This window comes from Cucurbita pepo, chromosome 8 (assembly GCF_057944985.1).
Source record: "Cucurbita pepo subsp. pepo isolate OVF chromosome 8, ASM5794498v1, whole genome shotgun sequence".
NCBI classification, from domain to species: Eukaryota; Viridiplantae; Streptophyta; class Magnoliopsida; order Cucurbitales; family Cucurbitaceae; genus Cucurbita; species Cucurbita pepo.
In genome coordinates this window covers 9,638,082-9,664,955 of record NC_141805.1, presented here as the reverse complement: position 1 = coordinate 9,664,955, position 26,874 = coordinate 9,638,082, and the positions used below count along the sequence as shown (strand labels likewise).

At 36.2% G+C, this 26,874-nt stretch overlaps 3 protein-coding genes and 1 pseudogene across 6 annotated transcripts; 3 read left to right on the top strand and 1 right to left on the bottom strand.

The window, feature by feature from the left end:
• Positions 1 to 3,195: 3,195 nt before the first annotated feature.
• On the top strand, positions 3,196 to 10,245 carry LOC111800791 (kinesin-like protein KIN-12F). The gene is made up of 15 exons (XM_023684644.2): positions 3,196 to 3,607; positions 3,691 to 3,753; positions 3,876 to 4,010; positions 4,200 to 4,283; positions 4,544 to 4,669; positions 4,950 to 5,009; positions 5,118 to 5,171; positions 5,254 to 5,346; positions 5,452 to 5,547; positions 5,717 to 5,862; positions 5,976 to 6,125; positions 6,878 to 7,007; positions 7,112 to 8,032; positions 9,003 to 9,755; positions 9,848 to 10,245. Exons 1-15 carry the CDS (start codon positions 3,305 to 3,307, stop codon positions 10,097 to 10,099), a joined length of 3,366 nt encoding a protein of 1,121 aa, XP_023540412.2. The 5' UTR covers positions 3,196 to 3,304; the 3' UTR covers positions 10,100 to 10,245.
• Positions 10,246 to 13,151: 2,906 nt separating this feature from the next.
• On the top strand, positions 13,152 to 16,678 carry LOC111800865 (chloroplastic import inner membrane translocase subunit TIM22-2). The gene is made up of 5 exons (XM_023684760.2): positions 13,152 to 13,488; positions 15,424 to 15,488; positions 15,620 to 15,692; positions 15,772 to 15,825; positions 16,278 to 16,678. Exons 1-5 carry the CDS (start codon positions 13,311 to 13,313, stop codon positions 16,517 to 16,519), a joined length of 612 nt encoding a protein of 203 aa, XP_023540528.1. The 5' UTR covers positions 13,152 to 13,310; the 3' UTR covers positions 16,520 to 16,678.
• A 1,311-nt stretch (positions 16,679 to 17,989) lies between these two features.
• Positions 17,990 to 22,842, top strand: LOC111800816 (putative WRKY transcription factor 20). 2 transcript variants are annotated; one of them, XM_087126187.1, is made up of 6 exons: positions 17,990 to 18,421; positions 19,933 to 20,096; positions 20,683 to 21,232; positions 21,339 to 21,504; positions 21,612 to 21,770; positions 22,105 to 22,842. In XM_087126187.1, the coding sequence occupies exons 1-6, from the start codon at positions 18,208 to 18,210 to the stop codon at positions 22,586 to 22,588; spliced, it is 1,737 nt and encodes a 578-aa protein (XP_086982313.1). In that variant the 5' UTR covers positions 17,990 to 18,207; the 3' UTR covers positions 22,589 to 22,842. The 2 variants fall into 2 exon arrangements, with proteins under 2 accessions (XP_086982313.1, XP_023540445.1); XM_023684677.2 differs by lacking the exon at positions 17,990 to 18,421 and adding an exon at positions 19,479 to 19,654 and having other exon boundaries at positions 19,929 to 20,096.
• Positions 22,843 to 22,916: 74 nt separating this feature from the next.
• On the bottom strand, positions 22,917 to 25,493 carry LOC111800818 (scarecrow-like transcription factor PAT1 pseudogene; annotated as a pseudogene). Of its 2 annotated transcripts, none has more exons than XR_015422191.1 (2): positions 25,356 to 25,493; positions 22,917 to 24,774 (listed from the first exon to the last, which is right to left on the bottom strand). The product of XR_015422191.1 is annotated as a scarecrow-like transcription factor PAT1 pseudogene, transcript variant X1 (transcript). The 2 variants fall into 2 exon arrangements; XR_015422192.1 differs by lacking the exon at positions 25,356 to 25,493 and adding an exon at positions 24,946 to 25,339.
• Positions 25,494 to 26,874: the final 1,381 nt, after the last annotated feature.

Below are 26,874 nucleotides of genomic sequence, written 5' to 3'. Positions count from 1 at the left end.
AAAATTGTCTCATTTTTCAAATTTCAAAGCCATTTTAAATTCTAAATTACAAAATGATCATTTTAAAATGCTATTTTCTCATATTTGGCCTCCATTTTCAACAAATTTGAAAACATGCCCTTTTTAGAAATTATATTTGGAAATTAATATATTTTAGTTGATTGCTTATTAATCCATATTTTTTCAAATTTTCAAATTTAATAAATATTAATTAAAAATATATATTATTCTCGTACAAATTGAATCAATTCTAGCCATAAATTTATTTTATCAAATTAAAATTAAAATGAACTAATTACTCAGAACAGTTTGTAAATAGTATCATATTTAAATGAAAGTAACTATGTTATCCTATGATTGGTTGGAGAGAGGAACGAAACATTTCTTATAAAGATATGGAAACATCTTGTCAGTAGACACGTTTTAAAACCATGAGACTGATAGTAATATGTATTAGACCAAAATAGACAATATTTGTTAGTAGTGAGCTTGGACTGTTACAAATGATATCAGACACAGTCACCGGACAGTCTGCCAGCGAGAGCGTTTTTTTCAAATTTTTGACCATTCAAATTAGAATTATTCAAACAAGCAAGTAGGAGATAACATTTATTTTACGTTAAGTGTGTGTTATTAAGTTGACATAAAGTTTCAACTTTCATCATTAAATTAAATTATGAGCGTATATAAACCTCTCATTAGTGTACCTGTTTTAAAATCGTGAGACTGACGGCGGTATATAACGAGTCAAAATAGATAATATCTGCTAGCAATGGGCTTGGGCTGTTACACTATAGAGTTAAGTAGAGTTTACATTTATGACGTTTTTTTTTTTCGTCCTAATAAGTTTGTTAACGACGCACATTACATAAATTTAAACTTACCAAACTTACATAACACTCACGGGTCTGAAAAACTTGATCAACCTAATCTAATTTGTACGATTTAGGTTGGATTATGCTTATTTTGATTAGACTGAGTTCAAATAAATTGAATTGGTTCATGAATTCCTCGAAAAAACTAGGTTGAATTGAATCGAACCAACTTAAATTTATTATTAATTTTATAATTTTTAACTATTTTTTATACTGTTAATATACATTCTTTTCTCGGTTTTGAAATAAAATTTTAAAATATATATTAAAATGGAACATGGTATTTTTAGTAACTTAAATAATTAAACCGAGTTTAAAAAATGTCTCAACTCGACCTGCCTCGTATAAATACTCTGTGTTTTAATTTACATTATACACTAATCATTATAAATTATGACTATATATTATATAATCTCTCGAGTACTTCAAGTCTAAGCTTAACCGATTAAGGTCTATATTTAATTATATAATCGAGAAATTTGAGTGTTTAAAATCTTAATTAATAAAAAATTATTATTTTATTATTATTAAGTAACCCACGTGGCAGATAACCATCGACTTGTCGTTTTTATCCATCACGTGTAACAGCCTGTAATTTTTTTTTTTTCACCATGTTCGCCATCTCTAATAATTATTATTAAACTTATGTCGGTAAAATATTTTGAAAATCTATTTGTTTAACTTGTGATTCAGGTAAAAATAACGAAGATTTTTGTGTATAATTGAAAGCAAAATATATATATTTTTTTTTCGGGGTAAAAAAGTTGTCAAACATAAAATAGGGTTCGTGCAAATCAATCTCGAGAATATAGCATGCGACACGGGATCTTATGAGACTTTTTCAAGGTAAAAAAGTTACTTCTTCAAGGTAAAAATGTTAAACTACACGAGATTTTATGACACTTTTTCAGGATAAAAAAGTTAAACGACACGAGATCTTGTGAGATTTCTTCAGGGTATAAAAGTTAGACGGCACGAGATCTTGTGTTACTTTTTCAGGGTAACAAAGTTAGACTACGCAAGATCTTGTGACTTTTTTTTTTTTTCTTCAAATTATAGCATTTATTTTAAAATGCTATATCAAAAAGCTATAAAAAGCCCTATTTGTTGTAGTATTGTACGAGATCTTTTAACGTTTCGTCTCGGTAAAAAAAAAAAAATTGCTCGTTGCAATGAGGTTTTTAAAAGAAAGGAATATATTCGATGAGTTAAGAAAGTTAGATATAAAACAACATTAATGTATTCGAGGAGTTGAGAGTCTTATCTTCCTTGTACTGTTTTGTACGTAAAACCCGAGAATTTTAGGTTAGAAGATAAATGAAAGAATTAATGTAAAAAAAAAAAAAAAAAAAAAATTAGTTTTCAATTTTTTAAAACAATAGATAATAAAATAAGTAGTAGGATAAATGAAAATAGTATTTATAGGGATAATTTTTATAAATAAAAATTCAAATGATCAAATGATTATAGTAAGAACTTAAATTTTTAAATTTTAAATTTAAAAATATTAATTATGAAATTTAATTTTTTTTTAAATTGTGTGTAAATTAAAATGATATATATATATGTTTTTTTTAAGCAATAAAACAAGACGGAAACAATTATGGAATTCCCCTTCGACGGATTAATGGTTATTGGACCGTTTTAGGTGAAATGTCTATTTTGTCCTTGTCTCTCATCTGATATTCCCAAAAATTTGGAGTTGGATTGGCCCGACCCCAATGTACGAACAATCTTGAGAACCCAGCCAACTCAGATTATACCATTTGAATTAGGTTTCTTTTGCATTTGAGTTCGGTTGAATTTTTCGAAAATCGAAAATTCAAGTCGGTCAGTTCACGAGTTGACGTGTTTTTTGGTCGGATCAATCCAACAAACTCGAAAATAGAGTTATAACCTATCACAACTCTATCTTATTGTTAAGATTATTACTAATATTATGACCTTAGTGATACATATTACATTAATAACTGAAATATAATTTTAAAAATAACAACTCGACAACCCAATCCAACTCAAATTGGGTTGGATCGTGAATCCATTTGGGTTCAACCAATTTGAAATTTCGGGTTGGTTTAAAAAAATTTCTCCAACCCGAGTCGTATATATCATTAATTTTAAATTTCAATAACTGAATTAAATTATTGAATTATTTTACAATTAGATTTAATTAATTTTATTATTTTTCCATTCCGAAAAAAAAAAAAAAAAGTGTAGGGGCATTTTCGTCATTTTAATTCAGCAATTCAAATTGTTTTCAGTTTATAACGGTCAGTTCATAATCATTTGCTTTCTTCTTCTTCAAAGTTCTTCGCTTCCATTTCAAAATTTGAACTCTGTTTCTTTTCCCTCCCCTTCTCTCTCTCTCTCGCAGTATTTGATCAATCTCACTCTCTTTTGAAGCTTCAATTTGTTCAGAATCAGAAACAATGAAGTCAAATGCAGCAGCAGAATCAATGGAGACTGGTTTCTTGGGAAGTATATCCGCTTCTTCCTTCCGCAACCTCCTTCCTCGATCCATGTCTTCTAAGAAAAAACACAATTCCTCCCTTACCATGAAAATCCCCAAATCAAGCTCTGAAAATACGCCTCCTTCTCACCCAAACATTCCGCCCAAGGACAACGAAATCTCCACTTCCGTTTCCAAGTCCGAATTCCGAGATTCCCACAACCATGCCTCCGCTCTAGATTCCAATCTCGATCAATCTGCATCTCAGCCGCTTAATTTCAAGGTACGCCTAATTTTCTTCTCTAAATCTCACTTCAATTGAAATATCTCCACTGATTTTTTTTTTTTTTCATGATGAACTCTTAGGATGAAATCGTTCAATCGGACAGCCAGCATGAAATGCACGCTACTCTTGATCCACCGATTAAGGTATAATGAAGTTTACAATCAATTCACTCTGTAGATTTATGATTTTTTTTTTTTCTTGTTTTTGAATATGTGGTGAATTTCTTGTTCTTCTTCTTTGGCGGCGGCGGTGGATTTTGAAATAGGTTGTGGTAAGAATTAGACCTAACGATATAGAAGAGGAAGTGGACAGGACGGTGAAGAGGATCTCTTCAAATGAATTGGCATATGGAGACCGTAAACTGTCTTTCGATTCGGTTTTCGATTCAGATTCGAAACAGGTACGGCGGCGCTTGATCATTTCTCTTTATGAATCCGAACAAAGTTAGTTTGCTGTCTTGGTAATTATTAATTTAGGATTTAAGGCAGTCTGTTTGGAAGAACGAATTAAATCTTAGCTTGTTCTACTTGAAGTAAAGATGTGATTTGTAGCAGCTTTGATTCTCAAGGCATTGTTGGTCTTGTTGTAGGAAGATATCTTTCAGAAGATCGGAATTCCACTGGTCAAGGATGCGTTGGCTGGTTATAACACTTCCATCATGTCATATGGTCAGGTAATTGTCGAGGATTGTTGGGAGTGAGTCCCACATTGGCTAATGGAATGTTCATGAGTTTCTAAGTAAAAAATACTATTTCTATTGGTATGAATTCTTTGGAAAAACCAAAAGCAAAGCCACTAGAGTATATGCTTAAAGTAGACAATATCATACCATTGTGGAGGGTCGTGATTCGTAACTATAACAATCGAATCTATGTCTTACACAAATTCTTCCATATCGATATTTACCAGCTACTTGTATTGAATCTTAAACAGACGGGAAGTGGCAAGACATTCACAATATGGGGTCCTCCAAGTGCTATGGTTGAGGATCCTTCACCTTCTAGTAACCAAGGCCTCGCTCCTCGCATCTTCCATCTGCTGTTTTCCGAGATTCAAAAAGTAGGTATCCATTTCCTTTTTATTTAGTCAATTAGATTAGATAACTCTGTTTTTGTTGTGGGTTGTGTTAAGGATTATTTGGAATGAGTCTTTCGCTAATTAAGGAGTTGATCATGGATTTATAAGTAATGAATATATCTTCATTGGTACGAGGCTTTTAGGGAAACCAAAAGTAAAACCATGAGAGCTTATGCTCAAAGTAGACAATATCATACTATTCTGGAGGTCGTGCTTCCTAAGATGTTGTTTATGAATCTTATTATCTGGTTATCCAAATCAGGAACAAGAGAACTCTGAAGGAAAACTGATAAATTATCAGTGTCGCTGTTCTTTTATAGAGGTACTCATTATTTTCTTAACAATGATTGTGTTATTTGTTTTTTTCTAATCTATGTATCTGTCACCTATAAGATCTCAAGACCCTCTTTTGCATTGATTTCCATTCCAGATATTTAATGAACAAATTGGGGATTTGCTTGATCCATCCCAGAGAAACCTTAAGGTTAGTTTCTTCAACATTACTTTGTCATTGGTAATTTATACATCTTCTGAGCAATGATAAATTTGGGGCAATATTTCACCAGATAAGGGATGATGCAAAGAATGGACTGTATGTGGAGAATGTCACAGAGGAATACGTGACAAGCTATGATGATGTAACTCAGATTCTCATCAAGGTTGATAATCGAAACTAAGTTCATATTTTTTGAAGTGTGCTGTTTTATTTTCTACGTTTCTTCCTTTGTTCTTGACCATTTGCTTACTATTTTATCTATGTACAGGGCCTTTCGAGTAGGAAAGTCGGAGCAACCACTATAAATTCTAAGAGCTCTAGGTCTCATATTGTGTTCAGTTTCATCATCGAGTCGTGGTGCAAGGTACCTTGATTCTAGAGTTCAATTATTAGTTATGGAAAAAAGGTGTAATTAATTAGTGTTTTGGTTAGTTCTTCTGTTTCGGTACTCCTATCATTTCATGTGATTTAGCTGGTTGTTGAGACATTCAAATTAGTATCTGCAACATATAATATATAATCATCGGATGCAGGAAACTTCATCCAAGTATTTTGGTAGTTCAAAGACAAGCAGAATCAGCCTTGTTGATCTTGCTGGATTGGATAGAAATGTTAACGATGCCATGGGTAGACCCACAAGAGAAGGAAAGAATTTGAAGAAGTCGATGTCCCGTCTCGGGTATGAGAAATAATGACTGATGGAGTTTCTAGAGTTCATTCTGTACTATTGACAATGGAAACGGCTAATTTCCCTGATTATTATTCCCTGTTGCTTTCATAACGTTGGTGCAGGCACTTGATCGATATGCTAACTAAAGAAAACGAATTAAGAACATCTGATGATCGTTTGTACAGAGGTTCGTGCTTGACCCATTTATTAAGAGAGTCATTGGGGGGCAATGCCAAGCTCACAGTTATTTGTGCCATCTCTCTTCATAGTAGGTACTACACATTTTATAAGTTGCTCTTTTCAGAGAACCATTAAACTTTTAGCATATCTACAAAAAAAAAAAAAAAAAAAAAAAAAAAAAAAAAAAAAAAAAAAATTGTACTCCTACGTTTTCACCAAGACATATCATCAGCAAGTTTACTCTTCTGAATGAAAAGCCTGAGTGGATATTGATTATGTAACATCCCACATCGATTGGAGAGGGAAATGAAACATCCGTTACGAGAATGTGTAAACCTCTCTCTAGCAGATGCGTTTTAAAAATATTGAGGGGAAGCTTAAAAAGGGAAAGCCAAAAAAAAAAGACAATATTTACTAACCGTGAGCTTGGACTGTTACAAATGGTATCAGAGCCAGACACCAGACGGTGTGCCACCGAGGAGACTAGCCCTGAAGGGGGTGGACACTAGACGGTGTGCCAACGAGGACGCTGGGCTCCGAAGGGGGTGGATTTTGGGGGGTCCCACATCAATTAAAGAGGGGAATGAGTGCCAGCGAGGACACTGGTTCTTGAAGGAGTGGATTGTGAGATTCCATATCGATTGGAGAGGAGAACGAAACATTCTTTATAAAGGTGGACTTGACTTGAGCGGTTACAAATTACCTAGATTCACGTAATATAATATGTTTTTTCCTTTGCTCTCACTCAGATAGTGTTCAATATTGTAATAGCTTACATGGAAAATAGGTATCATCTTGAAATATGTACATGAATATTAAAGTAGCTTCAATTATTTAAATGCAGCTATTCAGGTGAAACATTAAGGACGTTAAGATTTGGACAACGTTTGAAGTCCATTAAGAATCAACCTATCATAAATGAAATCAAAGAAGACGAGGTTAATGATCTGAGCGATCAAATTCGTCAACTAAAGGTATTAAGTTCTACATGTACTAGTTCATCCATTCTTGGAATTGACTTGTGAGTTTGAAGTAGTTTGCTAATTCAAACCAAACTCTATGTTTTGGCTGATTGCAGGAAGAACTTATAAGAGCAAATGCCAACTCAGGCGCGTCAGTTCAAAACAGTGGTTGCTTTCAAGGGCCTAATGTACGAGATAGCCTAAATCATTTAAGACTTAGTATCAACCGCTCTCTGATTTTGCCATGCATTGATAATGATACAGACGAAGAGGTTAATTGTGATGAGGAAGATATGAGGGAATTACATCAGGAACTTGATAAGTTCCAGAGATTTTCTGAAGAGAACTCGAATAAAAGAGATTCACTAAAGTTTTCCTCTGTTGGAGAAAGTTTTGATTCATATTCAACGAGTGATGATGAAGTAAGTTCTCCCCAAACAATTGAAGAAATAAACCAAGAGGAGGAACACCAGGATGAAGATTTTCATGAGGACAAGATTATTTTACCAGAAATGGTTCTTGATCCTGTGAATCGAAGGAGTATTACTCTCAGCTCATTCTGTCACCTTCCTAATCTTGAAGATCCACCATTATCTGAGTCGCCAAAAATTAGAAATTCTCAGAGGAAAAGTTTGGCTGTTGCACCGAGTTTTAAAGAAGTACTGAGGCAGTCACTGAATCAGAGTAAGAACTTAAGATCCTCACTGCGATCCAGCAATAAATTTGAGGATCACACTGAGTCCTTAGCAGCTAGTCTTCAAAGAGGTCTGAAGATAATTGATTATCACCAGCAGCAAAGCTCACCATTAAACAAATCTACAGTATCCTTCTCGTTTGAACACTTGGCGCGAAAATCATGTCAACATATTGACAAGCCTATATCTTCTCCCCATCTGCTTTGTGCATCTTGCCAAAGAAAAATTACAGAGAATGACATCAATGAATTCCCGAGTAGCTCGAGTGAAGTTGTAGCAGTAAACCAATCTAGGCTTCTCAATGCTGTTGTAGGATTCAACGACGGAGATGATCTTGAAAAGGTACACACTTCATTAAGCAGATACATGTTGTTACTTACTTTCACCCGCTCCACTAGATTTTCTCTAACAGTTAAAGAGATTCTACAGTTTTTGTAATATAACGCGAACAAAATTATACACAGGAACTCAAATGAAATGTGCATATGGTATACTACAGTAGTTTAGAGGGGAAAAAATCATACACAAACTTATGGTACCATATTGTTGGAGGTGCTATATTTATGGAATAGTGTAGATTATCTGAAGCTTGTTTGGAATTACGAATCTCCACAATTGTATGATATTGTCTCCTTTGAGTATAAGCTCTTATGACTTTGCTTTGAGCTTTCTCAAAGGGCCTCATACCAATAGAGGTGTATTCCTTACTTATAAACCCATGATCATTCCCTAAATTAGCCAATGTGGGACTCCCTCCCAACAATCATCAACAATCCTCCCCTTCAACAAAGTACACTATAGGGCCTCTAAACCCATGATCATTCCCTAAATTAGCCAATGTGGGACTCCCTCCCAACAATCATCAACAATCCTCCCCTTCAACAAAGTACACTATAGGGCCTCCCTGAGGGCTATGTAGCCCTCAAACAGCCTCCCCTTAATTGAGACTCGATTCCTTTCTCTGGAGCTCTCGAACAAAGTACACCATTTGTTCGACATTTGAGTCACTTTTGACTACACCTTTTTGAGGCTCACAACTTCTTTGTTCGACATTTGAGAATTTTATTGACATGACTAAGTTAAGAGCATGACTCTGATACCATGTTAGGAATCACGACTCCCCACAATGGTATAATATTGTCTAGTTTGAGCATAAACTCTCGTGACTTTACTTTGGATTTTCTCATAAGGTCTTATACCCAATAGAGATGTATTCCTTACTTATAACCCATGATCATTCCCTAAATTAGCGAATATGGGACTCCCTTCCAACAATCCTCACTGACATTCAATATTGTGTGGAACTTTGCAGGAGACTGTACAAGAGAAATTTGGAATAAAGGAAGTGCAGGAGGTTCAAGACAAAGGAAATGGTTTCACGGATGTGTCAGAGAAGGAAGAACTTCTTAAAGAAATCCATGCTTTAAAGAGCAAGCTACAGACCTTTGCTGATGTTTCTGGAAGCAAGTCAACTGACAAGCTGAGATCCTCGTTATTGTTATCATCACGCTCCATCCAACTCAGAAAAAGCGGTCAAAGTATCAACGGGGAGGAACTTGAAAAAGAAAGGGAAAGATGGACAGAAATGGAGAGTGAATGGATTTCATTAACTGATGAACTGAGAGTTGATTTGGAATCGATTCGACAGCGCGCGGAGAAGGTCGAGCAGGAACTGAAAATGGAGAAGAACTGCAATGAGGAGTTGGAGGATGACCTTCATAGATCTGTTCTAGGACATGCTAGATTCGTCGAGCATTATGCAGAATTGCAAGAGAAATACAATGAGTTGGCTAGCAAGTACCGTGCCATCATGGGAGGGATAGCCGAGGTGAAAAGGGCAGCACAAAAGGCCGGTTCCAAAGGCCATAGTTCTTCTCGCCTTTATAAATCTCTTGCTGCAGAGCTTTCAGCTCTGAGATTTGAGAGGGACAGAGAGAGAGAATTCTTGAAAAAGGAAAACAAAAGCCTCAAGCTTCAACTTAGAGACATGGCCGAAGCTGTTCATGCTGCTGGGGAGCTTCTTGTTAGGCTTAAAGAAGCAGAACATTCAGCATCAGCTGCAGAGGTAACTGTTCTTATTAATATTTCGTTCATATATGAATCCATGCTTGTTTCTTTTAGAGGTATACATGATGATATTGTGTTTATAAAACATAGGAAAACTTTAGAACAATTAAGGAAGAAAATGAGAAGTTGAAGAAACAAATGGAGAAGCTCAAAAGAAAACACAAGATGGAGATGATCACAATGAAGCAGTATCTTGTAGAGAGTAAGTTGCCTGCTGCTGCTCTCGAACCGCTGTATCACGATCACTCCGACGTCGTAACCGACAAGGGAGCGTCATGTATGGAGGATGATCAAGCCTGGAGATCAGAATTTGGAGCTATATATCAAGAACAGCACTACTAGCTATCTAGTTTGAACCAAATGCTATCAACTTTGGTTTGAAGAAGAGAGAGACCCTACTTGGGTCATGTGAGATTGGTTTTTTATTGTAATGTATGGATGATTCTTTAAGATTGATTAGTGCCATTATTTATCCAAAGTTCCAATTATGTGTGGGCAGTGTTTGCTTGTTTTTTTTGTTAAATAAGGAAAGTCTCGTCGGTCAAAATCGCGCTCTTGTGGTAACGGGAAAGCGATTGTGCGGCATTGTTCTAACTTAACAAACAAGTCAACGGTGAGAAATTTAGACGTCATTGTTAGAATCGATACCAGTTGTTAGCTCTGATATCAATTGTTAAGATCGTCAGTTATTAGCTCTGATACCAATTGTTAAGATCGCTCAACAACGCACACACTTGATCAAAATAAATACAAAGAACAGGAGAGAGAAATACGAGGAGAAATATTGGCCAAACGTTTTATTATTGATGACTTCAGTTTGTACAACAAGAGAGAATAAGAATACTGAGAATGAAGAGAAGTACATCTTGAGAGCACTTAATGGTATATATACTGATGGTGTTAATATAACACATGCGGAAGCAATTTGGATCTTAGGCACTCTTAGAACATCAATTATTGTAAATGACTAGCATGTTCATAAGTATTAAAACTTAATGAGTTTAAATACTAACCTTTTGTAGTTCAAACTCCTTTTGCCTCACGAACCGGTTTCGAACCACCACTAGTGTCTTCTCCACTATTCTCCGGCCTTAGAACGGGATTGTGGAATCCGGTGAGTGACTAAACTTGGGAGGGATTTTTTATACGTGAAAGAGAGTGTTTGTGAGAGGTTTTTCATCAAGATGAAGAATCCCTTCCAAGTATCATGATCACTCTATTTAAAGAGTCAAGTTTGCATGTTTATGCAAACTTGAGATCACCAAATTTTGACACTTAAAATTCCACTGAAATGTTTGGGATTATGTGGCAAGCATGCATGTTTGAGTTAACCAAATTTTGACACTCAAAATTCCACTCAACTTGTGGGGTTTGTTTGGCAAACATGCAAGTTTGGTTAAACCAAATTTTGACACCTCAAAATTCCACTATCATGGATTTTTCCATTAGATGAAAGTCAACATTTTGACTTTCTTCATTTTAATTCAACGATTAATTTGAATAATGAATTTCAAATTAAAATAACATTAAATGATTAATTAAACTATTTAATTAATATTTAATATTAATTCAAATGCCAATCCTAATCAATTCCGACACATAATTGATTAAGATATTTAAATCTTATTTAAATATTTCAGATTCTCTCTTTTCGTTTAATTCGTAAATAAAACAAAATTGCGGTTAAATATATCGTATATATGTAACGCATATTCCCTAATTTGAATTCGAACTCACTCGTCACACTATTCTATGGTTTAGTCCGATATGAGCTAGCAGAGGGACCTAATGGACCTATAGATCATGGGCTCCAACGATTCAAGATTAACCGATTAAACTCATTAACCTGGTTAACCAACATTCGTTAACTACTAGGACACTCTACTATAGCCTAGTAGTTGCACTCCCCTCACTATAGATATATTTCTGTCCATCTGATATAACTATGATTAGTAAGTCGATCCTTCACAGGTTGTTCGTAACTAGAGCTGGGTTAATTTACCGTTTTACCCCTGAAGTTACTTCTTGTTCCTTATGTCTCACTGATCCTCTAATAAACAATTGGTTTGTGGTCCAACCAGTAAACCGAATCCCTCGCAGGCCAATGAGAGGGTGGGGCCCCTTGTTCTAGACTTGGAGTCAGTGCTTAAGGGAACTACCTTTCTTCTATCCCTAAAAGTGGGTAGGAGTGAATTCCGTCTTGCACCCCACGTCCCCAGTCATTCACCCAGTCTTACCCCTGAAATGGGAGGCCTGTTGAGTCGGCGAACTAGAGCCACTCTCACCCATGCAAATCTAAGGATAATTCCGAATAAACAGGAGTTCATGGTTAGCTCAGGATTAAAACCGAGTTACCTAGGTTATCGAATGAAAAGAAAATCAGTCTCAACAGTAAACGACTTTATAAAGTGAGAGTGGTTTTCTTCATGGTCAGATCTTATGCAATACTCATTGCATAGGACGCCCCCACTCACATGTCTCCACATGCACAATTTAGTGATCACATTGTTTATATCATATACAAAAGTGGGCCGCATCCATAGTGTCCCCAGAATAAGGTACTCAGCCTTATCCTTATACTATAGATCATTTTGACTATATACTTGAACTTGATCCACTCTCATGTCTCTACATATAGTTCAAGTAATCATACTATAACCAGAGTGTTCTTAGTTTATTGGATTTAGATTAATGATCGTAAAGTTCACCTTATTCAATAACAATTTTTACTGAATAAACATCAATTTACTAAATATAACTTCCAAGATTTAAACTACCAGATATAATCTAACAAATATATGTCTATAAAATATTTACCAAATATCTACCATATATGTCTATCATATATTTACTAAATATCTTATCTCTACCAGATTTAGGCATTAGGCTCCATATCCTTTGGGTCTCAGATTATGTGTGAGAGAAATGTTTTAGAACACTTGAGCAAGGGGATACATTTGAAAACGTTTTGAAAGAATTGAAAAAAGCAACGTTATACGACTATAAGCAAAAAATGAACGTCACGGCTTAAATAGTTTATAACTAAGGTTACGAAAAAGTGACAACTAGTCATATGCCATATTTTGGGGGAATTTTAGCCCCCGACAAGTGTAGACATGATTTTGGTGAACAGTCATACACTCTATACTGGCCCAACAAGAAATAGTAAAGATCTATCTAAGATGAAAACATGTAAAAAAGGGTTGGAATGAGCATGCGGCCGTGGACAACATGTCCTGGACAAGCATGATCGGATTCCGACATTTTAACAAAAATAAATAAAAAAATTGATAAAAATGAGTATTATCTTAAACAAAATGATACTAAATCACATCAATGAGGAACGATGTCGTATTGAGATTGGGATGTGTTAGTTGTAGCCAATCGGTTAACCGGGAAAGTGATGCACAAACGACAGGTGTGAAAAAAGGCTAAATAATCGCTATCCGTTCGTCAAAGAAGAACAGAGAAAGCTTCGAATTCTGCACTCGGAAGATTGAGATTGAAGAAGGTGTTTAGCAGAGCAGAGTGAGGAAGATAGTGAATCGCGGCCATGGCGGATTCTTCAAAGGACGAGTCATCTGACGCTGAGTTCGAAACTAATCCTTCAGACAGCCCTAATTCCTCCGACGCCATAGTTCCCTCCTCTTTTGGTGGTCCTGCTCTTTGTCTTTTCCGGTTTGCCGGCGACTCCGCTGCCGGAGCCTTCATGGGCTCCATTTTCGGCTACGGTCTCTTTCTTTCTCTTTGTGTTAAGAATGTCTCCTTTGTTTTTCGTTTTACATGTTTGATTGCTGGTTTAGTTTTTGAAATTGGGATTAGCTATGAAAATAAGCGAGTTAGTAACCATTGATAGCTAATGCGGTTTAGTAATCTGCTTTAACAGACTAATTATAGCAATAGATGGAGAACAAACGCCACTAATTTGCTTAACATAGGAAGCCAAGCTGAAGCAGTAAGGGTTTAGTACTCATATTAGCAAGTTGAAACTGGCTCCAAACTGGAAGAAACTTAAGAAAATCATTCAAAGTAAGAGCACTAAAACAGGACGAGATCAAGGTAAGTTAAGATCACCTAGTATTATCAGTATGTGTACGATTGGACTTCCAATCATTGGATTGCAAGACTAGAGCCAATCAACATCCACAAAAGCTTTTATGAACAACCATTAGATGAGTTGTGAGTGGACGAGCAGTAATACAATGAACAGGGGAAGATATATTTGCCACAAATGTGTGCATATGGTTGTTGATTAGAGAATAATGAATTGAAGAATCATCAACACTTAGGATCATCGTTGGGTACATCGAACTTCAAATTTTTATTACTAGGTATAAAAATTGGGTTAGAGTTGCTGGACGAAGCATAACTCAATTGGTTAAGGCATACATTGTTTGCTAACAGGTCATAGGTTTGAAGCGTTGAGACACAAGGAAAAACAAAAGGGAAAAAGATTGACTTAAGTTGAAGAAGCCAATATTCTCCAATAGTTGCAAACAGTAGTTTCCTCAAAGAAAGGAAGACGTGACGAGTCTTAAACAACTCCGAGCTGAGAAAATAACCAAAAAAACCGATATCTTTAAGCTGAAACTAACTATGGAGCAAAAGTTTAACCATATAATAGTATCTTGACGAGGACCGCTTATGGTAATATCATCAATGTACACCGACAATGCTACATAGGAGCAAACTGAACCATGAGTAAGCTAGGACTAATTGGCCGTGGACTAATAAGAAACAAGGGAAAGGAGTACATGAGAAAGAGGCGTATATACCTCCTCAAACATGAATAACTTGGAGTTGTCCAGGTTTCTTCAACGAAATTGATTGGAAAACGTGTTCAGGAAGAAGAACTAACCATATCTTCATTATTGAAGGAACATAATGATAGATGAGTCTGAAACGGGTGAGTTCCAGTTTATCGAATAGGAAATATGAGCAAATCGGGGAAGATTTGCCAGCTTCCTTCTCTCCCGAGACTCACCCTAGTCCAATACTACCAAAAAAAAATGTACTAATGGTGTTTCCTACTCCTAATATGTCAGCTATCTAACTAACTCACATTCCATGGGACTCACACTACATTATGCATAATACTAGTCAGTAGGGTCACCCCTCACTTCATTACTGAAAAACATTTTCAGCACTGGGGTCTATCAGAAACATGCTTATTAGCTGATTATCTTGAATAAGAGTAAGACTACAAAAAAACTGAAGCTCTGGATTCTTTTCAGGAGCCATCCCGATCACATGATTAGCGTAAACCCTTTTAAGTATTTAGTAGATTAGGTGAATAAGAGTTTTGTTTATGGTTATCACCTGATAGATAACTGTGAATCTTGTTACAATGGTCTACTTGAAAACCTTTGATCCCATAATTTGTACATTTCAGTCTTCTTTCTTAGGTGGTTTATCAAAATTAGAAGGTTGCTGTTTCTTAATAATCTAAAAATTAAGAAAGCAAGGGGCTCTAAATTGATCGTTTAACGAATAACTTGTTGTTGCTTCTCTTGTGTAACCAGCAAAAAAGCCTTAGTTGTTGGCAGTCCGATTGTTAGCATAGGTATTATCGAATCATAAGAAAAATTATGATACCAATTTTTATTTTCAGTTTTTCTAGTTAGCCATGTACTAATAAAATTTAATGCATTCTGAGTATCCTTTAGGTTCGGGATTGATTAAGAAGAAGGGCTTCAAAGGATCATTTGCAGAGGCTGGATCTTGTGCCAAGGTGTGATTATTGAAAAAGAATACTGCAGTGTTTCACGATGAATAAATTTAATTACTGGTTACTGCTCTTTGAGGCTTTTTAAGGACTAATTTTGTTCGCTAATCTTTTGTTAATTTCAATTTATGAATCAGACATTTGCAGTTTTGTCTGGGGTGCACAGTTTGGTTGTTTGCATGTTAAAGAGATTGAGAGGAAAGGATGATGGTGTGGTAACTTCGCTTCGGAAATATTCGTATTTGGCTGTTTCGATCCCCTTTCTAATGATGTTAACTCATTTTTGTAGTTATTAATGCTGGGGTAGCCGGATGCTGCACTGGTTTAGCTCTAAGTTTTCCAGGTAGTAACCTTTTCAACTGGCATCTCACTTCATTCTGTGATTACGTTTTTGGTGGCATCTGTCCTCTTTGATGTTTTAATTCCATTCGAACACCTAAAGAAGTAGATAACACCTTATATGCCTCAGTTTCCACCATGGTAGCTCGTTGGCTCGTGCAACTCTTCAATTAATTCATTACGACTTGATTGACATTGCGTTACTCTGAATATTGCTTTGAGTTAAAGAAGTTGAGTGTGAGTTCCCATATTGGTTGAAGAGGGGACGAAACATTCCTTATAATGACGTGGAAACCTCTTCCTAGTGGACGCATTTTAAAACCTTGAGAGGAAGTCCAGAAGGGAAAATCTAAAGAGGACAGTATTTGCTAGCGGTGGACTTGGGCTGTTACATTGAGACATACTATCACTCCTCCTTTGAACTTCTGTATGTAAATAGAGGCTTTTGTTTCACAGGCGCTCCACAGGCTCTTCTTCAGAGTTGCATCACTTTTGGAGCGTTTTCGTTTATACTCGAGGGCCTTAACAAGCAGCAGCCAGCATTAGCTCATCCCGCTTTCTCGAGAAAGAGAAGTAATATGGAGAGAAATCGTCCTCCCTTAGTTTTGCCGCTTCAATTTGCGCTTCCAGTTGAACTTAAAGGTGCATTTTCTGCATTCTGCAAGTCCTTGGAGAAGAGCAGGAGGAGCAGCTGGTAAGACCTCATCCAGCTTTCTTTTAACATCTTTTGCACAAGACAGTCGTATTAATGCAAATTTGTAGCTAATGTTTGAAAGAGTTCGTTGCAATTTGAATGTAATTGTGCACTTTTGGATGGCTTATTTGAAGCAATGTTTTGCTATCTTCTTGTTCGTCAATGCGGTCTAGTTTCTGGCTAAGTTACAGATACTTGTTATGCGTTCATACTTTTATATATATATATATATATTGTGTGTATACACATATATGTTTGGATGTATGTTATGTTATGTATGATGTATAATATGTACATACATGAATAGACATTTTGGCGACTTCGTGCATATGTTACAAACAAAGCTAGTTCGACTGGAGTTTCGATTACTTTTGGATATGTTTCAAACATTGTTGTTAATATTAATTGTCTATGTGAGTTTCCGGGAAAGGAGAACAAAACACTTTTTCTAAAGGGGTGGAAACCTCTCCCTACCAAACGTGCTTTAAAAATATTGAGGAGAAGCCTGGAAGGAAAAGCCCAAAGAGGATAATATCGGCTAGCGGTGGGCTTGGGACGTACAAATGGTATTAGAGTCAGACACTGGGCGATGTGCCAGCGAAGAAGCTGAGCCTCGAAGGGGAGTGGACACGAGGCGGTGTTCTAATAAGGACGCTGGGCTTTTAAGAGATTTAACTAGGAGGTCCCACATCGAGCCAGACACTAGGTATCAAAACCAGACACTAGATGATGTCCCATATTTTGGTCGTACAAATGGTATCAGAGCCAGACACCAGGCGATGTGCCAGCTAAGAAGCTAAGCCTCAAAAGGGGTGGACACGAGGCGGTGTGCCAGTAAGGACGCTGGAATTTTAAGGGGGTAAACTAGGAGGTCCTACATCGATTGGAGAAGGGAACGAATGCTAGCGAGGACATTAAGCCTTGAAAGAGGGTAGATTATGAGATCTCAGGATGGGAAAAAGTATCTACAAACGGCAGACAATTAATTTTGGTGCCGTAAAATTTTAACAATTATTTATTTATTTATTAGAATCCAAAATTTAAGGAAAAAACTTTTAATAATAGGCTATGATTATATCTCAATCACTTTATAGGATTTGTCTTTATCAATTAGGCCATCAAGCATTTAGCAAAAAAAAAAAAAAAAAAAAAAAAAAAAAAAAATCGTTATATACTTTGTGGATAACTATTTTTTAAAATTTTTCTTAAAAAAAAAAAACAATTAAATTTATAGTCAAATGCAAAAAATAAAAATAAAAATTTAATATTATTGCCTTACTTTTTAAAAAAATTAATTATTAGAATATATATGTTATTGTTTTAATTATTTAGGAAAAAATAAATTCATCTTAAAAAAATGAAAAAACTAAATATTTATTGGAGCACAAAAAAAAAAAAAAAAAAAGAAATTTAAAAAAAAAAAAAGAAAAAAAGAAAAAGAGGAAAGGCTCATCAAAGTCTGTAACAGTCACAGTCTTCCACTTTCTCTCTCTTTTTCTCTGTGTTTTCTGCTTCTCTCTCTCTCTCTGTTGCAGAACTGTTCGCCCTAAATGCTCTGAATCCAAAATTCCAGAGCTTCAATTCACACCCCAACTCTGCCGGAGCTCCGACAAATGACCTTTCTGCACTCATCTTCTTCCTCCCTCCTCCTCCATCTCTTTTGACTTTCTTTCTTCTTTCTTCTCTCCGCTCATGGACCCCACTGATGCCGACCTCGCCGATCCTTCTCATGTCCGCCTTTCCGTTTCCTCTGAACCTTCCTCCGCCTCCGCTGCTGGCGCCAAGTACAAGCTACTGTCTCCGGCTAAGCTCCCGATCTCCAGGTCCCCTTGCATTACCATCCCTCCCGGTCTCAGTCCCACTTCCTTTCTCGAGTCTCCCGTTTTGCTCACCAACTTAAAGGTAGGTCTGCTTCCTTTTCTTTCTCTTTGATTGTGTTCATTTCGTTTCCAATTTCTGGGATTTGGGGTGTTAGAACAAGGGTTATGGAATTTGGGAAACGAGGGTTTCGATCGGATTTTGTTACTTTTTGTTCATTATTTAGTAACAGTGTGAGCGATACTTTAGGGTAAACGAGGTTTTGAAACTTGGTGGAGTCTCTGTGTTTCTTTTGATTTCCTAGGCGTTGATGGGTTTGTGAAGATAACCGCAAACATGCTTGAAATTATGTTCTCTTTGAAATAGCTTTCAATTTTCAACGGTCTTCTCTTCGTTCCCTTCTTCAAATTTCTCTCAACTTGTATAGAATTGCTTTGCTTTGTGTTGTTGTTTGTGGTAACGATTGACGAATTCCAGATGAACAATTGATAATTTATGATTTCCTATCACTGCTCCGTCCCCTTCTGGTTGAACAGAGGGTAGCTAGGGGTTGTTTGACGTCATATAGCTCTTATTTGAGCATTTGGTTCGTGGTATATGCTCAATTAGGGAATTTTAAAGAACATGACTGATGTGATTTAACACTATTGTTTAGTTGTCCAAACCAAAATTCCTCTAACTATCTTTGTTGGTGCGCTTGTAGCTGTTATACTTGCGAGCTCATGGCCATTAGATATTTTATTTGGGTGCTTGAGTGTCTGGGACCTGTTGATTCTGATTCCTGCTCTTAGAGCAGTCCACTGCATTGGGTGGTTCCTTTATGCCCGTGTGGGTTATTCCATAAAATTGCTTTAGGGAATAATGCTGTTGTAAGTTTGAGGGAATAATTGTGTTCTCTTTCTAACTCTCAACCCTTATACTCTCATTTGCGTCAGTGTGGGTTTCTCACAAAATGAATCCACCTTTTCAGTGTTGCTTCAGCTTTTTATTCATCTTTGTTTCTCTTGTCACGATTCATGTACGAACCCGAACTTTTTCTATTTGTCTATATATATGGAATGAGTAAATGAATCTGGTTAGAGAAGCGTGTTGCTTTTGTGTAATATGCTTCCATGGCATATAAAAGAGACTGACATGGTGAAGAATACAGATGGGCATAGACAGAGACACTTAGTTGACAGATAATATCTTTGATCACTTGGAGCTTATGGGTCTCTTTTATGCCGTTGTCTTTACGAGTCCACTTTGCTATGTATTTGCTCTGTTGAGATCGAAGAATGTCCTGCCTCCACCCTAGTGTTATATTCGATTAACATATGCGGTTAAGTTAGAGATCATCATTTTTGTTATGTTAGATGGTTGAGTTATATTGAAATAATTTTATGTCGAACAGTTTTCATAATAAAGAATCTATATTAGAATTGTCACCACTGCTGCAAGTTTAATGGCTTTTGTATTTTCAATGATACGAGGAAAGAAACTTTTATGTTTCTTTTGGTTATGAATAATATTATCACTTCATGTTTTTTTGCTTAACTTGCTTGCATAAATTAGCCATCGTTAACAAGGCTTTTTGAAATAATGGTCATGTGCAGGTAGAGCCTTCTCCGACTACCGGGTCCTTTACTAAGCTTCCAATGGCACACGACTCTTCTAGCTCAGCTATTTATTCAATGACCACCATGGCTTTCTCAAATACGCATGCCTCAGACGAAGGAAGATCCAGCTATTTCGAGTTCAAACCTTATGCTGGACCGAATATGGTACTTCCATACTAAATTTTCAGTTTGTTAATTATTAGGGTAAATATATCAATGGTCACTAGGTAACTCTCAATATAGTTATTAATCTTTTTAATTTCACCCTCAATCTGCTCAAATTTCTCAATTAGGTCCTGTAGAGAAAGAAATTGTTAAAATTTGTTAACCATCAGCTTATGTATCCCTAAATTATGGTTTTAACTTGTCTAGACGCATGAACATGCCACTCAGATCTTACTTGACACATGAACCCAACTCACTCATTAGCTAAATCAAAATTTTCAAGTGGTGTAGCTAAATGTCATGCTCATGAGTGCAAATATGTTAACAAAACAATAATTTAATGACATTCAACTTTCTATATGAAAATATTTTTTTTGCTAACGTATTTAGCGTAATTATTATTACATTAGTCGAGAGGGATCGATATGTCTAGGTTATGGAAAAAATGTCAGAAAAGTTGAAGTTTTGTCATGTCAGCTTTCACATGTACTTGGTAGAGCCTGGAATTATAGTTTAACCTAGTAATAAATTAGTGGTATTCTATCAATTTAGATGCTTTTTTCCTAATATTTTCATTTACTTTAAGGTTCCTGCAGATTTGAGTCATCGGAAAGGCGAACAATCCAGAGAAGTTCAAGTTCAGGGCCAACCTCAACCATTTACTGCTCCGCCCATGACTAAAAGTGAGATCAACGTCAATTCTAATGATTTGAGTCGGTCGATTCAGATGGATACAGTTGCCTCGAGGGCTAGTGTTCCTGAAGTTGATGGAGACGATTTCAACCATAGTTTGAACACAAATACCAGGGTTCAGCCCCAACAATCTGATCCAAAAGCCAGTGGCATTCAAGTAGTTTCTGATAGGTTATCTGATGATGGATATAACTGGCGTAAGTATGGACAGAAGCATGTTAAAGGGAGTGAATTTCCGCGTAGCTATTATAAATGTACCCATCCTAACTGTGAAGTGAAAAAACTCTTCGAACGCTCTCACGATGGACAGATAGTCGATATTATCTATAAGGGTACCCATGATCATCCTAAACCTCAGCCAAGTCGGCGATATTCTGCCAGTGCTTCGATGAATGTTCAAGAAGATGGGCCTGATAAGCCTTCACCTTTAACTGGTCAAGATGGTAGGGAACCAAACTTGTTTACTTAGTTTCAGTTTTTAGTATTCAAAAAGTCTAATCCTTCTACAGAGTAAGTATGGTTGTTTTATCTATTATATTCTCATTTCAGACAGGTCCTGCGTAATATATGCTCGGGCGGTGCGTACCATTGAGCCAAATGGAACTCCAGAACCATCCCATGCTGCTAACGATAGCATGGCCGAAGGCGTAGGAACAACTCTGCCACCCAGGAGTCATGATGAGGTTGACGATGATGACATATTCTCGAAGCGGAGGTATACTCATTTACAAGTTGAAATGTTCTCAAGTATTGTACAAAATCGAAAATAGAACGTAGTGTTTTGTAGTACTGTTTATGAGTTAACTGTTAAAAATTCATCAGGAAAATGGAACTTGGAGGTTTTGATGTCTGCCCAATGGTTAAGCCGATCAGGGAACCACGTGTTGTGGTTCAAACTCTAAGCGAGGTTGATATACTGGATGATGGGTATCGCTGGCGTAAATACGGCCAGAAGGTAGTGAGAGGAAACCCGAACCCAAGGTATGTTTACTATCACACTCGTTATAGTAATATAGATTCAAGTCATAACGTTGTCATATATATCGCTCTGATGATATTATTTGATAAAATCCATTAGAGCTTGCATGCATAAAGATGTTCGAAAAAAATGATATGTTAGTACGTAGCTCAATTCTTTTGCATTTGTATCTAAATTTTAGCTACAATAATACCATATAAATCAGTTAAAAACTATCAAGAAGTCGCACGAGGTGGAGTTTCCCAAGTTTCGTAGAAAATCGTTGTTATTAGTCATCCCTTATCTGTTGCGCCCTTCTAACTTGGAGGTTCTGTGTTCTGAATCTCTGATATGCAGGAGTTATTACAAGTGCACAAATGTTGGATGCCCTGTTAGAAAACATGTTGAAAGAGCATCCCATGACCCAAAAGCTGTTATAACTACATACGAGGGGAAACATAATCACGACGTTCCCACAGCAAAAACGAGTAGCCATGAGGTCCAAGGCTCATTGACAATTGCACCATCAAGGTACAGACTTGAAGAGAGTGACACCATAAGCCTTGATCTTGGCGTTGGCATTGGCGCCGGTGGTGAGAATAGATCGAACGAATACAGGCAGGCATTTCATTCTCAACTTGCTGAAAACCAAAATCCAAATGGCAATTTCAACTTCGAAATAGTTCAAGAAAACTCACCCCCAGCCTATTTCGGTGTTCTCGATCGGGGTATAAGCCAGCACGGATCAAGAGAGAGTTTAAGCGAAAGCCGCACCATGTCGCTAAACCATTCGTCTCACCCATATCCTCCTAGCATTGAGAGAATACTAACAGGGCCATAAGTTTCAAGCTGTGAAAACAAAGATGCTGCTGTTTTTTTATCTCCTATATTGCTTTCTTTTCATGTGGATGATCTAGGACAGGACAAAAAGTGAATATGTGGAATATTAGAGTTCTCTTATGTTGGGGCTAAGCCTTAGTTCTCAGTCAATACATGTAAAAATATGATATGAACCACCTGGTTTTATTTGTTTACACAGAAGATGTATCTTTACAATGTAATTCTAATACTGAAAATTCAAGTATTAGCCAAGAACCCTTCTTGTTTTGCGTTATGATAGTATGCATATCAGTAACTATAGCAATCAGATTCTATAAACTCATAGAAAAGATCATCAATATTGCATATTTTCATAGGTTGAAGTGGAAACTTACATTTTACAACTAAGAAGGTGTCATATCCAAGCACTAGAGGTAACCAGGTTTTGATTCAACCAGCCAAGATATAGGGCCCCATCCCTTTCTTCTAGCGTGTACTTGTCACAGTAGTTCTTTAGCAGTGCTTCAATTGTAGAGTTGACAAAAGGGCTTAAAGGGTGTGGCTCAAACCCTGCCATGAGGAACCGTGATCTCCACTTTCCAAGAAGTTCATGACGTTCGACTCTTTCGGCTCCCTCACATGCTACTATATTAACGATGTCCCGAGCTAAACAGTGCTGTTCGACATTGATCCGTTCCTTGTGCTCTCTTGGAAGAGTCATATCTATGGACTCGAAAATGGCAGTATAATAGTTCAATGTTTGGAGAAAACGGGGAAAAAAGGGAGCTGTATTGTTGTTCGACTCTTGCTCGACAACGGTCACAACTTTTGGAGACAGGCTCTTGACGAGTCGCAGGATTCGATCTCGATGATTCGGACTGCCAACACTTTCATCTGTCATATGGTGTAGCACCAAGGCAAAATTCACAGCAATGGCCTCACCTGGTTGAACTTTTAGATCTTCTAGTTGAATTTCGGAAGCAGAGCCTGCAATTCCATGGAACTCAAAGGGTACCATCAATGACTCTGCCAAATTCGACAACCTTTTCGCTACAATCTCGACGCCCCCTCCTCGAGAAAATGCTGAAGTAGAATCATCTATCCCTGTGATAGTAATCTTTGGGGGCCCTCCAGGCCGATTCGCAAGAGCTTGCATCAATGTCATCCACTGATTTCCCTGACCTATCTGGAAATCAATTATGTGAACTCTATTTTCACCTTTTATGGCTTCAGCAATTGCCCCATTTGCTGATAGGTACCCGAACTTGAAATAAGGGCAAACTTCATAGAGAATGTTCATGTATGAGAGCAATTCAGAGCCTATAGGCTCTTTACATCTTAGTGCTTTATAGATAGTACTACCTGAAGAGGCTGTCCTTGCAACAAGTGCCTCTAACAAGTAAGCTCCTAAACGTTGGATTGGCTCACCCGAAACCGAGACCATTCCACGTAACTCAGATATCAACCATTCTCCAGCCAACATATCATTTTCTCCTATTGCTCGAGCACAAGCACAAAGCATCTCTTTCAAATCCCTTCTAGAGATTATCTCAGCCACATCTTTCCACCCTGCTTCTTGCTCAGATAACACAGGATTGACTGGATTAGAGACAGAATAGATATCAAACATCTCTGAATCAGGTCCAAGGATTGCAATCTCCAATTCCCTGATCTTGTGCCTCAAGTCATCATCAGCATCATCTGTTAAGCAAGATCTACTGACAGGCGAGCCACGGTTGTGGTCGGGAGAATAATACGGTTCTAACGGGTATGAATGGCACTCTTGGTGTGAAGGGCTTCCATTAGATGTGAAGCTAACAGTAGAAGAAGAATTTTGAGGTGGGTAACTGCTAGTTCCCAAGGACGACTCAAGGTTGCAATATGGGTTGAAAGCCTCAGATGGTAAGTGATTTTGGTTGATAGGAGGCCAGTAATAGGATCCAGGTTCTTGCTGTGGCTGTTCATAGAACCTGTGAGATTGATCTGAAACCTTCTTTCTTGAAGCTTCTTGCATTGAAGGTTATATTTCTAGCACAAGATTCACCCCAGAGCAATAACAGGACACTTTCGTGAAAAGAAAAATGATCTAAAACTTATTACAGGCTCTCTTCTTTTGTCACCAAAATGTCTCTGTTACTTCAATACTCCAAGAACAATAGTTCCGTTTCAAAATTCTGAAGAAATGTGGCCTAAGACGCCCTATGTAACCTAACCAGAAAATAGAGAATGAAGGTAAGATATCATGGAAGAAGAACGTATAAGATTGAATTTCTGTGCTACCACAAAAGATTCTGAAGCATTGAAGATCCTTAAGCTATGTATTGTGATCAGATGTTAAAAGACATAACAGATATTGAAGATATTCCTTATTAAGCTCACCGCAGATTCAAACAAGCAACCTCTAGGCGATTATGACGCCGGAGTCTTAGCCAACAAGGCAGCCCTTAGGAGAAAGAAAAACTCGTTCTGTCTCCCATTGATACACAAAATTTTGAACCCATCGACTTCATTCGAAGTAGAAAATGCATGGAAATGAGGGAAAATCTAGGTCTAACCAGCCAAAATCATGAAATGGCGTAAAAGCAGTCGAAAGCAAGACAAGATCTGAATATTTTCAAGCAAAAGCAACTAAAAAAAGAAGGAAAATATCGAAAAGTGAATACCAATTGAATCAAAAAGGGGAAATCAGCAATCTGAGCTCAAAAATTCAATCCACAACTAAGATTTCAGTTGAGAAACAAGAGAAAGACAAAAAGTTGAGAGAAGGAAGTAAAGAAGAAATACAATACCCAGAATCCATGGCCGGAGAGAAAGGTAATTGAGTTCATGAACTGGGACGAACCTTCACTTATCAACAATGGCGATCGAACCTATTTATTCTTTTTTTAAAAAATAATAAACCATTGTTCACATTTATTCATTTATTTATTTTGCTCTATAAAATTTTAAATATTTATATGTTATATATATATATATATATATATTATTAAATAATTTATTAAAATAGATAATAATGTTAAAAGTAACTTTTTATATTACAAAAATAGTGAAAAGGTTTAGACATTTAACTTAAATAACAATAATAATAAAATATCTAATTAATACCATTATAAATTTTTAAATAATATTAAAATTATTTATTATTATTGTTATATTACAAATACAAAAAATTGGGTAAATTAAAATGTCTTAAACATTGTGAATATTTATTAAGTAAATAATAATAATAATAATAATCTCACCCATTAAAATTTTAAAACTATTTTTATATTTTTATTAAATCCAAATTTTGGATTTTAAGTTTTAAAAAAATTATATTAAAATATTTTAAATTATAGTCATAATAATTATACAAAACTTATAATAAAATATGTTGATAAATTAATTGAAAATAATTTATTCTTAATTTTTTGTTGATTTATAAATATATGATAAAGTATTATTAGAATTGAAAATAATAATTGTAGATTTAATACAAAATTGAAAAATGGATTAATATATTGTTTTAATTAAAAATTTAATGCAAAAAAAAAAAAAAAGCGTTCCCACGTGGGAAGTTGGTCCACACGTTTATTTTGTCTTTGCAGCAATAAAATTAATAGCGTACCAATCTTTTTTTATTTTCTCTATCTTCAACTTGTTATATTTTATCGTATTATTTTATTTTGAAAGATGTTTGGACTATTCTCGTGAAATTTCTTATTTATTTTTGTAGGATCGGGACATAAATTTCCGGTAAAGAAGTTATGGGGATCGAGTTTATCACGGATAATACGATCTTTCGTTTAAGCAGGACGAGGACAGTGTAAAGCGGGAAATTGGGTAGGGACGGAAAATATAATCTCGTCTCCGACCCCATTTATTTAACGAAAAAAAATATTCTTTACTCCCTCCCCATTTCTCATTTAAACGGGGAATCTTCTCCCTACTCGGGGCAGGTCCCCATAGGATCTTGCCCCTCTCCCGAATAATATGGACAGCTTTAATTTGGTCATCTATTTGTCTCCCTCGAGCTTTTTTTTTTCTTTTTTTCGTTCGTTCGTTCGTTCGTTCTCGCTTAAAAGTGTTATAAAGTAGATGAATTATTGAAGGTAAATAAGTGACTTATTAGTTAGTGGTCGTAGCTACAGCAAAAAAATCATTAACTATGTCTCTTGTTGTACTATGTTGTCCCAACGACGTGTTCTTTCCTAGGACGGGAATATCATACTTATATGTTAACCTACTTAATTATTTGAGACTATAGCGGAATGGAAGTACATAAAATTAAATTCACGCTTTAAGGCCAGTACATGTGTTGTCTCAATA

Coding starts and splice junctions, on each gene's coding strand:
- LOC111800791 (XM_023684644.2), top strand. CDS start 3,305: ATGAAGTCAAATGCAGCAGCAGAATCAATGGAGACTGGTTTCTTGGGA. Junction 5,172..5,253: donor CATCCCAGAGAAACCTTAAG/GTTAGTTTCTTC, acceptor ATATTTCACCAG/ATAAGGGATGATGCAAAGAA. Junction 8,033..9,002: donor ACGGAGATGATCTTGAAAAG/GTACACACTTCA, acceptor GGAACTTTGCAG/GAGACTGTACAAGAGAAATT.
- LOC111800816 (XM_087126187.1), top strand. CDS start 18,208: ATGGACCCCACTGATGCCGACCTCGCCGATCCTTCTCATGTCCGCCTT. Junction 18,422..19,932: donor GCTCACCAACTTAAAGGTAG/GTCTGCTTCCTT, acceptor ATGTGCAGGTAG/AGCCTTCTCCGACTACCGGG. Junction 20,097..20,682: donor CTTATGCTGGACCGAATATG/GTACTTCCATAC, acceptor ATTTACTTTAAG/GTTCCTGCAGATTTGAGTCA.
- LOC111800865 (XM_023684760.2), top strand. CDS start 13,311: ATGGCGGATTCTTCAAAGGACGAGTCATCTGACGCTGAGTTCGAAACT. Junction 15,489..15,619: donor AGGCTGGATCTTGTGCCAAG/GTGTGATTATTG, acceptor TTTATGAATCAG/ACATTTGCAGTTTTGTCTGG. Junction 15,693..15,771: donor ATTGAGAGGAAAGGATGATG/GTGTGGTAACTT, acceptor TCATTTTTGTAG/TTATTAATGCTGGGGTAGCC.